This window comes from Nicotiana attenuata, chromosome 2, assembly GCF_001879085.1.
Source record: "Nicotiana attenuata strain UT chromosome 2, NIATTr2, whole genome shotgun sequence".
Taxonomy (NCBI): domain Eukaryota; kingdom Viridiplantae; phylum Streptophyta; class Magnoliopsida; order Solanales; family Solanaceae; genus Nicotiana; species Nicotiana attenuata.
In genome coordinates, this window is record NC_031990.1 from 88803998 (window position 1) to 88819364 (window position 15367).

General features: G+C 33.4%; 2 protein-coding genes across 2 annotated transcripts; both read right to left on the bottom strand.

Annotated features, from left to right (window-relative positions):
* On the bottom strand, positions 427–6850 carry LOC109214550 (LRR repeats and ubiquitin-like domain-containing protein At2g30105). Its single transcript, XM_019378488.1, has 10 exons — positions 6602–6850; positions 6193–6287; positions 4886–5044; positions 3663–3773; positions 3467–3567; positions 2035–2172; positions 1790–1838; positions 1570–1635; positions 820–939; positions 427–748 (listed from the first exon to the last, which is right to left on the bottom strand). Exons 1-10 carry the CDS (start codon positions 6777–6779, stop codon positions 638–640), a joined length of 1128 nt encoding a protein of 375 aa, XP_019234033.1. The 5' UTR covers positions 6780–6850; the 3' UTR covers positions 427–637.
* On the bottom strand, positions 10681–13205 carry LOC109214560 (chaperone protein dnaJ 49-like). Its single transcript, XM_019378497.1, has 2 exons — positions 11943–13205; positions 10681–11062 (listed from the first exon to the last, which is right to left on the bottom strand). Exon 1 carries the CDS (start codon positions 13004–13006, stop codon positions 11957–11959), a length of 1050 nt encoding a protein of 349 aa, XP_019234042.1. The 5' UTR covers positions 13007–13205; the 3' UTR covers positions 10681–11062; positions 11943–11956.

Sequence of the window (15367 nt, forward strand, 5' to 3'; positions counted from 1 at the left end):
TTTCGAGACCGTTGCAGAGCTCGATATGAGTCACCACCGGATGGAGAAACACACAAGGTCGGAAGCCGGACTCGTAACGGATAACCAAGCGTCGCCGGATATCTCGCCCAAACGTGATTTTCTCAACCACTTCAGGCCATTAAGGCGTAATTACAGGGATCCACGATGTAATTAATTTACCTACCTTATTTTTACCCTTAATCAGAATGTATAAAAGGGGAGAAGACCCCATAAAGAGGGAATGGGAAACCATTACACTACGGTACCATCTCTCTCAATTCTTGTACGCTATCAAGCACAATTGTTCTAAGCAATATTATATTCTGCGATTATTTACTTTAGCAGCAATTGTTGAGTCTTTATCTTTTATTTTCCTCAATCCAAACCTTTTGTATCTTTTAGTTCACGGATCCTTAAAACCCCATATAAATTCAATTGTTATCCGGATTCCAGGGTAAACAAGTCTTAATCATAAAGCATCGAAATCATTACATTTTCTTGATCTACTTTGGTTTTTAGCTTCAAAATTCCTTTTAGTATCTCAATAGATGCTAAATGATTCTATTGTATGGTTGCCAGGAATAACTATGCAAATGCATGTCAGGGTCTATACAAACCGAGCAATTTGTCTGGCCTATCAGCTTCTATCAGCTCCTTCATCAAATTTGGCTGAGCTGATCACTCTGAACTCCAATTGCTTCTGATGTTTCGAGCGTCTTCTCTCATCAAAATTCTCCCATCCTTCAAGCTGCGAGGTTTGGAAATTGTGAGAGGCAAACCAAAATAGGTCACAACATGATGTAGTAAAAAATTGAATACCTGGCAGAGAACATCCATGGTTATTTCAGTGCCATGGAGATCCAGTATTGAGAGTTCGGTGCACAGTTTAAATATGCTGCTAGGGAGGGATTTGAGCCCGTTGTTTTTAAGATAAAGTGCCTGCACAGTAATCAGAACATGAACCACGCAAATAACTGGGCAGAAGCATACTGTGCAGGTAAAAGAGGCCATCACATGAAAGATGTTAGAGAAATTGTTAACAAATCGGAGAAACTTGTGCGCGACACGTCTTGCCAAAAAGACACGGTTCGAAACTCCGTGGATAATGAGTCTGTCTCTCTACCCTTCCCCACTTAAATAGACTTTTGTATGTGGAAGGGTTCAAACTTGTGACCACACATCACGTGTTGTGCTCTTAGTGAAGAAAACAGTGTATTACTAATAAAAACAGCAGATTATGGCAGTAGATCACTCAGTTTGGTTTAAAATGGCATAGTTGAATCTTCTAGTATATACATGTCAATGCATGTCATGATCTATTTTAGATAGCTCCTTGTATGTTACACTATTCACTGATATTTTGTGGTTACTCTTCCGGCCCTTTCCCGGATCCCGCGCATAGCGGTAGCTTAGGGCTGCCCTTACTTTGTGGTTACTCTATCAACAAGTACTTGAGCACATCTAGTATAATTTGTCAGCCGTTAGCAAGTTATTTTCTAAACTGCACCAAAGTAACTATAAACTGAAATCTTCAAAACACACTTCAAAAGAAAAGACAAAAAGACATACCTTTAAGTCCTTTAGTTTGTCAATTGTTTCTGGCAACTCCACCAAAAGATTAGATGAAAGATCAACCTACACCATGATGAATCAGGTTATATGTACATAAGGTAACATCACATAAACCATTAAATGCTGGATCTTGTTTTAGCCGATATTTTGAATTTCATTATTCCAATTAATGCAAAAAATAGACAAATGAGTAAGGGGAAAAAAAACCTTTTTCTACCTCAATCAGAGAAGCACAGCCCCCTATGCTTTCCGGAATAGTGGGTATCCTGCAATTGGAAGTTTAAGCTTACAAATCTAGAATGTTGGCTCTTATCATTGTTAAGAAAAATATAAGATTACAAAAAGATAAACTGATTCTCTAAACATCCATGTCCACAGGAAAAGGTTGAGAAAAAAAGCTCAACACTAGAAATATGATAAGTAAACTTATGAAAAATCAAAATTTCAAGCACTTCATATTACCTGTTGTTGTTAAGTTTCAAAACCTCAAGGCCAGTCAACAGACCTATTTCAGATGGGAGACATGTTAACTTGTTGTGTGCAACATAAAGCTGTCTCAAACTGGTCAAAGCCCCAATCTCAGGAGGCAGTGTTGCAATGCTGCATAAATCATTCCAAAAAGAAAAGACTAGTTGACATAATGATACAAGAGTCCTTTAACGGAAAATAATGCACATGTCAAATGGTTGAGATTGGCAAACAGAGTACGCCATATCTGAAAACAAGAATGTAACACGAAACAGCATCTGAATATCACTGACCAAACAAAATCAATACCATGACTTTTGTGTATCAACAATTGACAGCTTTATTCAATTCTCATCCACATTTGAGTCCCAGTCAATAAATAATGCAATTTTATGATTTTATTTTGCCTTGACACAATTCTGCCAGAAAGCAGTATTTGGACCCATATTCATAGTCTAACTGCCTCCAGTTATCTGTGCAAACCTTCAAAATGTTTACCACTAAGAACATCTCTTCCATTCCAATACATCTGATCATGAACTGCTAGTAAGTAAAAGTGATGAATATTACACATTAGAATGTATATTTGACAAGCACACAGTAGAATGCTTTTTTACTATACCTAAGGGGATGTCTGATGACCAGATTCGGCACTTGAAACAAAATACCTTAAGTCCCAATTAAAAAGCTCCATATTTTTTTTTTGGAAAACAATTTATTATTGAAATAGAAAACAGCCAATCATTGCATGACATATGACACATCTCAAATAAACTTAGTATAAATTAATATGTAAAAGCAAACCTACTTAAATATTTGACTGACCATGATCGTTGACAATCTCGAGATATGTTTTCATAAGTTCTCCAAAAGTAACTTGCTATCAATAAATACTCATAAAAAACCAAAGAAAACAAGTATATTCGACAGCAAAACGTGAACAAATTTTTCTTTTTTAGTTTTGAACTACATGGAAGGAAAATTTATACTTCTTTTAATAATGATCAAAGAGATTTTATAATTTTCTCCTTTTTTTTAATGTTAAAGTAGATATTTTATAATTTTCTCATCCCCCTTCTTTTATATGTTTTTAATTCAAGAGATTGACAAAGAAAACTATCACTACTTTTACAACAGCGAGATGAAAGGTTTCACGTATCAAGCAACGGACGGGCTAACATAAGTACATAATGCTGATAAGAGGGTTAGAGAAAGGTGTAGTAACTAGTAAGTAAGTAGCCTCTTTATAATCAAGTGAGAAGAGAATTGGAAGTCAGTAACGATTGTATAGCAAGGATATTAAAAGTTAATAAAACAAAAAGTAGATGTCAAAGTTATCTTTTATGTCGTCTCATCCAAAGGGGTAGCAGCTTTCATTGTTATTCATTGAATGGAGGGAATTTTGTGAGGAACAGGTGGGACTTACTTGTTTTGGTTCAAAGAAAGAACCATAAGACTTTTTAAAGAAGCTAGCCCTTCCCAGCTTAAGGAATTATCCTTAATTTCATTTCCATTGAGGATCAATTTCTGGGAAGCAGAAAGAATACCAAAATAAATTTCTAGCACAAAGTAGTAAATTAATAGCAATTTCAAAGAAATATAAAGTAGGCAGCTCAACATACCTGAAGAGAAATCAAGCTATTAATCCCGGCTGGAATATGTTGTATCAAGTTGTGGCTGAGATCAAGAACTCTTGCAGAAGGTCCGCAAGTCAACACTTCACCAGGTAGGGCCTATCAAGTTCCAGTGAGTAATGAGAATAATATCTTCAAGAAGAAAAATAAATAAATAAATAAAATAAAAAATAAAATCAGCTGGTAATGTAGTTAAAGGATATATGTAATGCTATTATAAAATTAATGGAAAACAGATAAATTATCTTGGCCGAACAAAGAGAATCAAACCTGGTTCCACTACTTGGGGCTAAGAGAACATTTACAATTTGACAGGTGTTATATTCTCATTCTTGATACACAATATGTACGCACATGAGAGATATATAATGGGATTTCATCTGAGCAGTACGGGCCAAATAGTCTCTCCGGTACTAATCCAACATTTATTCATAAGTTTGAACCACCTGATTTTCCTCTTTTGGTCTTCTCTGGTTGGCTCGCATTTTTGGGATAAAAAGTAAAGTTATTGTCTTGCAACTGAGAAATATTAGGTGGTTATTTTGGTTTTGGGTTTGCAACAAATAAGTTGAACAGATGAAAGAGTTAGACATACCAACTGGAAAGAGAAAATTTTGGTTTCCAAATGTTAGGAAAATTATGCTTTTAATCCTCCAAGCTCCCAACAAATGAATTACATTCAATCCATCTATCAGCCAAAATTTTTAATTGGGACAAAATACGCCATAGAGTCATTTTGCTCGATTCTAAGCAAATATATGAAATCTACACGACATATTACTCCATCTGTTTTTGCACTTTTATTCATAGTGGAGGGAAGTAGAATTTTGTTTTTTGTTTCATAGAAGGTTAGACTGTAGTACTGGTGGACTCACACCTAAGAGCTTTCTAAGGATACTAGGGATATCTATTCCAGTGATCAGTTTTGCATTACGATTACGAAAGAAAAGGGCATAGCCCGGCTATCTACCTAGTCAAGCCAGAAAAATATATTAGATATAATTTAGATGAAATGAATTGAAAGGAGAAAAGGGGGAAAAATACAGAAAATAATACTACTAATTTTAGGTTGACTCCAATATGTACTATTGAATCAAAGTGACATCCAGTACAACCATTTTATCTCTTGTCCCATCACAATAAAGATCGGTCATGGCAAGAATATGTTCAAAGTCATTGGACAAAGCAAAGCCAGTTACATCTCATCTTACCTTCAGATTGCATTCTGATAGAGCAATGACGCCAGTAGCCTTCCACCGTTCAAGTTGGCTCTTCACAATGGGAACCCGAGGAACGTCTCTTTTAGGTCTCGTAGCTTCAGGCATCCTCATTGAGGGCGATGTGAAAGCTTCCTTTCTTATCGGTCCATCCTGTTCGATATACACAAACAGGTAAATAACTCAAGACATTAGATTTAAAAGCGGCCATTTGTGGATTAATTCACTTTCTGATATGGAAAACAAAAAGTTCAGGATCTAGCTAGGTTGAATTACACGGGTTTTTAAATTTATTTTTTGCATTAATTACAAGAAAATTCTGTTTTTTTTCAAGTTTATAAAAAAATCCAGCAACACAAGCACATGTCTATTTAAGCCCACAAAAAACCAAGAGAATGATTCGGATTTCTTGCAGAGTAGAACCAACCAATCAGTACCAGACACGAGATAGATCCTCCAAACAACAAGGCTTTTTTCGAATAAGCCAATCCATCCGGGACCCGGCAGATCCACTCTTTTTCCTATTCAAAGATTAGTCCCCTAGCTTTGTGTTTTGACATCGAGAATTATTTGCAAATGAAGAGATGTCAAAGGGCTTCTTACTTCCCAAACAAATCCTCTGACATCTATATATAAATGTTGGTTTATCAAGAAAAGCACTTTGAGTTGCCGATTAATTGTCAGAGATGACTTAGAATCAATATCTAATGGATCTTTCCATTCTAATACTCTATCCGAGAGTTATCAGTATTTATCAATTCTATTCCTATCTAACGGAATGCTATTAGATCAAATGATAAACACTCAATCAATTACACCTCAATCCCAAACTAGTTGCAGTCTCCTATAATTCAATATCCATTCTGCTCCACGTAGACCCACTTCATTCTAGCAATCAATAATTTGTCTTTTATGACAAATCAAAGGATTTCTAATACTAGAGGTTCTCTACATTTGCTAATGATATAAACATATGTAAACAAACTATAAGGGTACCAACACAACATAGCCCCAGTCCCTAATAGTTCGTATTTCGTAAGCCATCAGAAAAAGTTATTAGCAAAATTGAAGGAAAAGAACGGAGAAAAATCATAGGTGGATCCAAGATTTGAAGTTTATGCGTTCGAGTTCAAGATCCTACCACAACTCATCAAATTTACTGAGTTCGAAATTGTACTTATTTAGTGAATATATACAAGGTCCGAGTCAAAACTATTGGGTTCTGATGAACCCATAAGTTGAACTCTACATCCATCCCTTAGACAAATCATAAAGTAGTGTATAGGAAAATCAAGAATTACCCCTTGATGTAAGCCCTGGGAAGCCATAAGCATGATTTTGGCACCATTTACAACCTCCGAGGACTTCAATGTCATTTGGTCCTTCAATACTTTCCCTATCCAAGAAAAAAAAACACAAATTATGTCAACTATCAAATTCAAATGATAATTATCTACAATTCTAATTTGCATGGCATACTTTCCTTTTTAGTCTGTCTAAAAAGAATATCATACCTCCTTAGTTAAAAATAATTTTCAACTTTAAATTTCTCATTTTATAACCACAGAAATGTCTTGGCTTATTTTTATACCACAAGTTTCAAAATTCTTTCCACAACAACAACTCTTTCTATCTTTCTTAAATTTTGTGCCCAGTTAATTTACTGATTGCTTAAAAAAAATTGATAGGGTTGTATCTAGAGAATGTAACCTTTGAATATGAGTTTTTGGCCGCGAGGAAGAACATCTGTGCGAGGCTGAAGGAGAGACTTGAGGTCTTTGACGGTGGACTCGTCGGAGATTTCCACCGGTATCGATCGGCCGCTGAACTTAACGTTCACCGTTATTTTACTCCGATTATCGGTATCGCTTTTTCCCTCTTTCTCCATTTCTTTATTTTGTGTTTTCTTCTTTACCCGCTGCCGATCTGTGAACAAATTGAAATATAGTATTGATTTTACTGAGGGGAAGAGTGACTAGGATTTTGAACTTTCCACCTCAACTGAAAGTAGCTAGCTTATTGATTTTGTGATTTATTATAAATTTTTTTAATTCTATATCAAATTTTCCGAAAGTTTAAAATAAAACACTAAGATATTTTTGTAAGAATTTTCTCTATTATGAAAAAGGGACAAGAAATTATATACAAAATACACGTCTTTAATTTGTTTATTTAGTAGGTGTTTGGACATAAAATCCAAGATTTCTTTTTTAAATTTGGAATTTGACTAAAATTTGATTTGAAGATGAAGTTGTGTTTGGTAATTTGGTTATAATTTTTGCAACATAATTGGATGTATTTTTTTTAAAATCATGAAACAGATTTATACCCCACAATTTGTAAAAAATATCAAAACCACGCCGACTTAATTATCCTACTTGAAACAACATAGTCAAACATGTTGATTGTTTAACTGTACGAACAATCTCTAATAGAAGTTGTAGTGGCTCCTTCAGGTAAAAGTGCAAATCGTAAATCTCAACAATGGATGTCAAAATATAGTCCAAGGCCTCTCAAATCTCAATCAGATGGTGGGTAGTTGTAGGTGTTATCTAGGTTTAATAACTGATTGGGATCCTTTTATAAATTTCAAAAATATAGAATAAATTTGTAAAACTTAAAATTTTTCAATTGAAAAACTGGTTTTCAGCAGTTTTTCAAATTCGAAAATGCATTTTAAGTTGGATTTGAAAAATTATAAAAATTTCATAACCAAACATTATTTTGAATTTTCTTTTTTTTTTTTTGTAAAAAAGAAAAAATTTCTTATGTCCAAATTGGCTCTTAATATCCAGACAGTCAGAGTGAAAATTTTCTTGGTAAAAAAACTTGAATAAGTTTGTTTTTCTAAAGGAATCATCATTTATTATTAGGAATGCTATGTTATTACTCTTCTTCATCGATGGTGATCGTCATGGTATATATAGCCTTATTTCTTTTTTGGCTAACTTTTAATTCCGTTTTGCTCCTTCCAACCGTCAAGTTTGATCGACGCAAATTAGGGCTGTTCAAAATCGAACTGAAATCGTTAACTTAACCGAACCGATGGCTTATTGGCTTATTGGTATCGGATTATCGGGGTAATGGATGGTGAATGGATTGAGATTTTATAATTAACGGCTTAACGGTTTGGGGGCGGATTACTCAATTTTCTTATCGAGTAAATCGTTAACCCGTTAAGAATTTTTATATTTACACTTTTACCCCTATGTATATAAAGTACTATTGAAAGTAATTTGGTGAATTGTCCGCTGGTTTTATCCGTAATAGCTGGATTATCTGGTTTTATGTCCTTTTTTGCATGCATCTAATAAATTGAAGTACGATTTTCTCGATTTTTTGTTTTACAATATGGATTTCTTGTGAATAACGAATGTTACTGAAAGTTTGATTGATTCATACATGTATGAGTAGTCTTGAATATGAACTAGATTGGGACTTGGAAAAAGACTCTTCAATTCAGAAATACCGTTAGATCTTAGATGGTATTAAAAATTTGGTATTGATTTGAAACTGTTTGGTAGTGATTGAATGATTATTCAAACAATTGCTATTTGGTTTAGCCGGTAAACCGCTCGATAACCACCCAATATCGTTAATGTGATACCAATTCCTCCGTTATCTTATTGGACGGCTAGCGGATTACCTCTGTTTTAAAAGGCAGAATTAGGACTCGCCTCGGGGCAGAGCACTCGTAAAACGCCCCTGGGCTTATGTGTGGGGCTTAGTTCCGTGAGACTTACGCCTCGGCCATCGGGGCCTACGCCCCGAACACGCCCAATGCCCAGCGTACTGGGCTCGCCTAATAGAACTTTATGCAATTGTATGTAACTAACCTTGTAAATCCTCAAATTTTCTTAATAAATCATTGACTATTCAAAATTATTTTTTTCTTAATCATAAATTATTTAGTTGAGAGTATTTTATGTCATAATTAAAATAAAATCATTTCACGTTCCACTAAGACTGCTATGATAGTTAATTTTTAATAAATCTTTCACTTAAAAATTATTTATTTATCAACTTTTGTTATGTCTTTACTATATAGTAGTACATAATTTTTTTATAATTATTTTTCTAAATATTATTTTTTTCATGTTTACGAGATACAATACTTATTAATCTAATAGCTCAGTATTAGCTAGTAACTATTTACAAATAATTAGTTATTATGATATTGTATGGTGAATTATGTGTCACTTTATTAACTTGTTGAAACTTAAAAATAAATGATGCTAGAGAATCATATTTAAATTGTGAATTATGTTTTTATATAAATTTTCTTTCAAATAGAAAGCATATTAAATAAAAGGAGTATTTTAAGAAAAATATCAAATTATAATATCGAAATTCTTTCAATATTCATTACTCCTCAAGAGATACATATAAGATTTCGTATCAAATACATTACTTTTGATGTTTGAGTTGTAACGACGTTGCATCTAATTTGCATATTACGATATTTGTCATACTTTTCTTATTATTCATAGTTGAATTATAATTTATAAATATTTTAAATAGATTATTTGTTATAATTTTGTGATTTTAATGTAATTTTTATAATTATTTTTTATTTTATACTATCTTAAAATTCTTGAAATTAGTAAAATTTAAAGATCCGTGGGACTTACGCCCCATGTCTCAGGGCTTACGCCTCGCCTCGTTAGAGGTAAAACGCCTCGCCTCACGCCCCCTCCTTTTAAAACATTGCGGATTACATTTATATTCCGATAACCGATAAGTCAAACCGTTAAGCGTAATTATCCGCCCATAAACACCCCTAACGCAAACTCTTTTTTCTGCCCCGCCTCTCAGTTTGTTTCGTTCTTCTACACCAATTAACTATCATGTGCGAATAAACTGCATATAATCTCTAAAAATAGCTTAGGAATCACAGTTGGTGACTTGATGTCATGAAAACATTGTTTTTTTCTTCGATAATATCATTGTTGTTTTAGCCTTTTCTAGTGCCTTAAAAAAATTAGGTCAGTTCTGGTAAGATAATTAGAGAATGGCTAATATCGGGCTAATGATGTATAGGATCATGTCAAAGTGAATGTTCTTGTGATAATAAATTTCAGTTAAAGAGTTTGTTTGGTAACAGGTTCTTCAAAATTTTGTAAAACTTTTTTTTTTTCAAGTTAACGTGTTTGTTTAAGTATTATCTTGATTTTTGTATTAAAAAATCTTCAAAGCTTTTTTTTCCCGATTTGCATTAGAGTTTCGAGATCGAGAAGTTAGTTTAAGTTTAAATGTGAGCAGAAGAATCACAAAGGTAACTATTAAGATTAATTAATGAGATATAGGAAATAGGAATAAACATCAAAATTAAATGCTTGTTACCCTACCTTTTTTTTTTGGGAAAAACCAAGCTACATTAATTTGCCTGACCTAGTAATAACTGGTAACTTAACATAGTTTAAAATTCAAAAATTCTAGTATTTCAGAAAATTGATGCATTACGATGTTTTTAACAGTAGAAAAGTGATTATATTGGTAAGCAGCTACTAAGAGACTTTAGCTCATTCGAATTTAGTAGTTATAGTTTGGACTCTATGTGTGTAAAAGATCCACCAAATAAGTACAATTATTAATTTTGAACACAATAAATCAGATGAATTGTGCTAAAGTTTTGAACTCGAACCTATTAAGTTCAAATCATGAAGCCACCTCTCACAAGAGGGGACGATAAACTTCCTTCGATTACCTTATTAAATGACAATATGGTAGTTACTAAGTATGTTCTTAATGTGTACATAACAGTATTAAAAAGAAAAAAAGACAATTGATCACTGCAATAGCAGAATCAGGATTTTCAGTAAGGAGAGTCAAAATATAAACAATTAACCACACGAAAAAGGAATTCAACATAGTAGTATTTATACATAAAAGAAAAAAATTACGTAGCTAGATACTGTAATTTCCCGACAAAGGGGTGTCAATTCGATTCAGTAAAAACGAAGAACTATGATTCAGAATCAAACAGTTCCAACTCCTGAGTATTATTGTGAATTGCTGTAATCTATTTGGTGCATTGAGGCTTCCAACTCCTGAATCAAACATCTCCCATTTGGTACTCACCATTTAAGTACCATTATAATTGCTAAGAAGGTTAAGTTTCTTGGCCTTAAAATTGTCAACCATATCAACATAACTCTGAACGCGATGAACCTGCAGGAGATGGAGAAAAGTCAGAGACAACCCTCAAGCACGATCCAACAATGGGTTCGTTGGTTCCGTAGATCCCAATGCTTCAGGTCTAATCATATTTATATATATGTGTGCCAAAAAATAAGTATAGATAGAATTAGATGTACATTTCAAAACTCACTTCCTCGACTCAAGCCCACAGTGTTTTAATCTGAATCCATCATACTCAAGCATTACAATTTTCTTCTCTTTGATACAAAAGTTGATGCATCCCTTAAATCATCATTTATAGATCTCCCTTTTGAAGGTAAAATCTCATAACTTAATACAAGAAATCAAGTTAGGGAACTGGAATTAATATACATGATACATCCAACTGCGCTCCACACAGAATTGGATAATAAAACTGATTGGCATGTCATATAACTGGAATGCGAAAAATCTAACCTTCCGATCATTTATGTTTTTTGAGCAAATTCACACATAGTTCAGTTACTATAATGTGACAAAAGATAATTGGCGCAACTTTGAAGATTGACCTGGAAAACATCTGGTTGAATATTATCCAGTGTAAGAAGCTGAATCATGAACCAAAATATCAAGTGGATAATGTGACCACTCAGTTATCCTTCTGTACTTAAATATTAGTATGCCTTTTTTTCTTAAACAACCAACAACAAGAAGATATATTCCACTAAAACTTTAGTTATTCTCGACTTTACATCACCGTCAATGGAATCAAGACAAAATGTGAGCATACTTGTTCTAAAAGTAGCTACACAAACATCCTCACATAAACACAGATGGGCAAGTTCAAAATTCAGTACAGAGAACAAAATGAATACAAGTAGTTACAACTAGAAAGTCTAAAATTTAAGGTATTACAAGGAGAAAACTGGACCTTGCACCAATCAATCAGGCCGCTGCTTGGAACTGCTTCAGAGAGTCACAGTTTGGAGTTTCTCTTCGATAACCCCAATGAAGTTGCTGCAATTCAAGCCTACAATTGTGAGAAAGGATCGAGAAATAATCATTCTCAACTTTTTCTTCAAGCGCCACATGCTTTGGGCTATTAATAGGATACTCCTGCTCAAATTTCCCAGTCTTCACATAGTAATTCACACCTCTTTGTGTAGTTAACCTATGATCATAGGGATAAGACTTCGAAAAGGAATAAACCGGGTCCGAAGAAGGCAGAAAGTTCAACAACAAAATCAATATCACAGGCAACAATTGAATCAAAGTCCTCAGCCACCCAGTCGGTCCTTGATATCTCACATCCACTCTAGGGCCAAAGCTAAAATGGGTAGTAGTCGTTGCTGGACGCATTCCACCAAAGAAGAAATTCCTGAAAATCTCTTCCGCGTCAACATTACCGTCATCATAGAACCCGTTAAATGTATTCATTCTAGCACCACCAGCATGCCTATGAGCACGTCTTTCGTAAACAGGCTCCTCAGATCCAACAAGATCATACCTACTTCGACTCTCCTCGTCGCTCAAACATTGAAACGCCTTAGACACCATCTTAAACGCATCCTCAGCTCCAGGTGCTTTATTCTTATCAGGATGGACTTTCAACGACAACTTCCTATACGCCTTACGTACATCCTCAACACTACAACTACTTTTCTCCAACCCAAGAATCTCATAGTAATCCTTTTTCCTCTTAATTTCTTTCACAATTGTCACTTGCTCCTCACTATATGCCACTGATGACCCGCCACTACTCGAAACCCTACGGCGGGGCCCATTTTCAGATGAAAAATCAGGTGTCGGTACATTAGAACTAGGGTTTTCAGATTGGGATGCATCAGTTTGGGATAAAAGATGATCAATTTCAATTGAAGGGTCTAAACGACGGGCTTTATTCAAGAATTTTAAGGCACGTTCTCGATTCCCACATTGGATCGAATCTTCTGCTATTTTCAAGCATTTTTTAGCTTCATCTTTGTTTCCATCCATATTTATTCAAACAAAAACTCAAAAATACTAAACAGAATAAATATAATTCAGATCTAAAACTATCAGTATAATGAAAAAGTATAAGATATTGGTCTTACAGATGAAATTTGAGGACCCTTTTTCGCAGATCGGTCAGAATTGGGGTTTTCCAATTAGGTTCTCCAAACAAACCCCATCTGAAGAAAGAAAAGTCGCAATATTATGCTTTTTTTGTGTGTTTGAAAATGACAAAAATGGTCCTTAAGTTTGGGGATATGCTCAAAATAGTCTCTTAAATATCCTCTGAGGAGTTTTTGGTCCTTTAAGTTCTCCGTTAAATGTTTAATAAACTCTGCCTTTTAGATTTAACAAGAATTGCGAGGAAAAAAAATTGCAGAAACATGAGGAAAGTCTCATCAAATTACTAATTGTAGCACCAAATCACACCAGACACCGAAAATATATTTAAAATAATACCGAAAATTGCACTTAAAAATAGAAAAAATTATAAAAATTGCACCTTCAAATGTGAGTTCCATTAGCTTTTTTCTCTCTCACACAATTCTCCTTAAATCTAATAGACTGAGTTCGTTAAACATTTGAAGAGACCAAAAGTTATAATTTTTGGCAAATATAAAGGAGTAAAACTGCTCAGAAGATACATAAGGGACTATTTTGTCATTTTATGCATTTATTTGTGACCGAGTTAAATCCTATGACGTATGCCTATCTATACATCACATGCCTCACTTTTATCACTAGTGTGATGTATGGAATATATGACAAATTTATTGATCGGTCATGTCATATAGGCCCGAGTTGGATATTCAATTGCTTCGATTTAAATTATCCGGAGAATGCAATGCCTGATATATATTAAAAAGATGGACAATCAAACCTATTTCTTGATTCACTCAAAGAGGTGAATAGGATCCCAATAGAGATATGTAAAAAGCAGGTCCGATTACGCGTATTCCTAATCCTAAATAGAATGTAATGATGTAGGAATCCATATGTAAACATAGTATCTATTTAGATAGGCCTGAATGACCCCTTCTCATAATGAGAATGTATATAACCCTATTCCGGCCTGGTCCGTAGATCAAAACTTTGAATGTAAAATTATATTAGCATTTTATGGTTTTAAAAGATAATTTAAATTGAAATGTACTTCATATTGGACTATGATCTTTGTCAAGATATGCTTGTTGAAAGTAAATTTCCGTTAATTTTCTAATCCTTTAACAATTGGAAAAAGATATTATATTTTGAATAAAGCAAAAACCCTTAACCTTACTGTTCATATTTATTTGTATTCCAGTTTGCATTACCATGACAGCGACCGCAATCGCACAAAGTCATTTATTAGGATACTAGATGATGTACCCGTGCGATGCACGGGCCCAATTGTTGCCTTTGTTTTCTTCTTCTTGTTTTTATTCTTTTAATATTTCTTGGTCTATTGTTAATTACACACTTACTACGCCTTTAGGGAAAGAAGAAAGAGAATAAGCTTTTGTTTAATGACGTATAGAACCACGATTACATGTATTGTTATTTATCTTTTGCATTATGTGCATTTTAATTTTTATGAAATCGTATTACTACACCAATCACTTTGAAACACTTGTCGAGTTTAATGCTTTATTATACAGTGATTAGATAATAATTCAAGTAGAATTTAAATTATTTCTACATAGGGCCTTTTTTTAAAATTTTTTTTTTGCATCACTAAGCCTTAAATTAATTTTTATTAAATAGTAATTAAAAAGTCAGTTGAAAAATAAGTCGTCATGTATTTTTCTCATTTTTTAAATTGAATGATATATAGTTTTATTCTTTTAGTATTTTCAGTGTGTTAATGTATTATTTTTTTTCTTCTTGTACTAATCAAAATTTAAATAACAAAAAATATTAATATTATTCCCAAATAGGTGATGAAAAGGTATTTTTTGGTTCTTTGAAATAATAATTGTGATTTTTAATTATTAAGAATTTTAACAAGAAAATTTGTATTTGTATTGTAAAATATTTTACTTTATAAATAAACTAATATCTCGATCACTCTAAATACTAATCAAATTGACCGTAAAATTATTGCAACTTTTTCTAGTTTCATTTGATATGATTGAGATATTATTTAGGGTATAATGCAATTTTCATCGCAATAGTAGTATTTGTTGAGACTATTTTAAAAATAATTAATTGTATATTTATGTATTTTAAAATTTATATAATGTTGAATTCTTATTGAATAGAGTATGTAATTGATCACGCCCAACTATGCCTTCTAGAAAAGAACTCTGCGGACGTTGCAAATATAACCCGAGTATTACGCCCGGGGTCCGGAATCCACAGAGAGTAACCTACTCAACCGCTATC

Excerpts from the sequence above, each read along its gene's own strand:
- LOC109214550 (XM_019378488.1), bottom strand. The coding sequence starts at position 6,779 with ATGGAGAAAGAGGGAAAAAGCGATACCGATAATCGGAGTAAAATAACG. Across the intron at positions 3,774-4,885 it reads TATCAGAATGCAATCTGAAG|GCCCTACCTGGTGAAGTGTT; the intron begins GTAAGATGAGAT and ends GGAACTTGATAG. Across the intron at positions 749-819 it reads CCATGGATGTTCTCTGCCAG|CTTGAAGGATGGGAGAATTT; the intron begins GTATTCAATTTT and ends CAAACCTCGCAG.
- LOC109214560 (XM_019378497.1), bottom strand. The coding sequence starts at position 13,006 with ATGGATGGAAACAAAGATGAAGCTAAAAAATGCTTGAAAATAGCAGAA.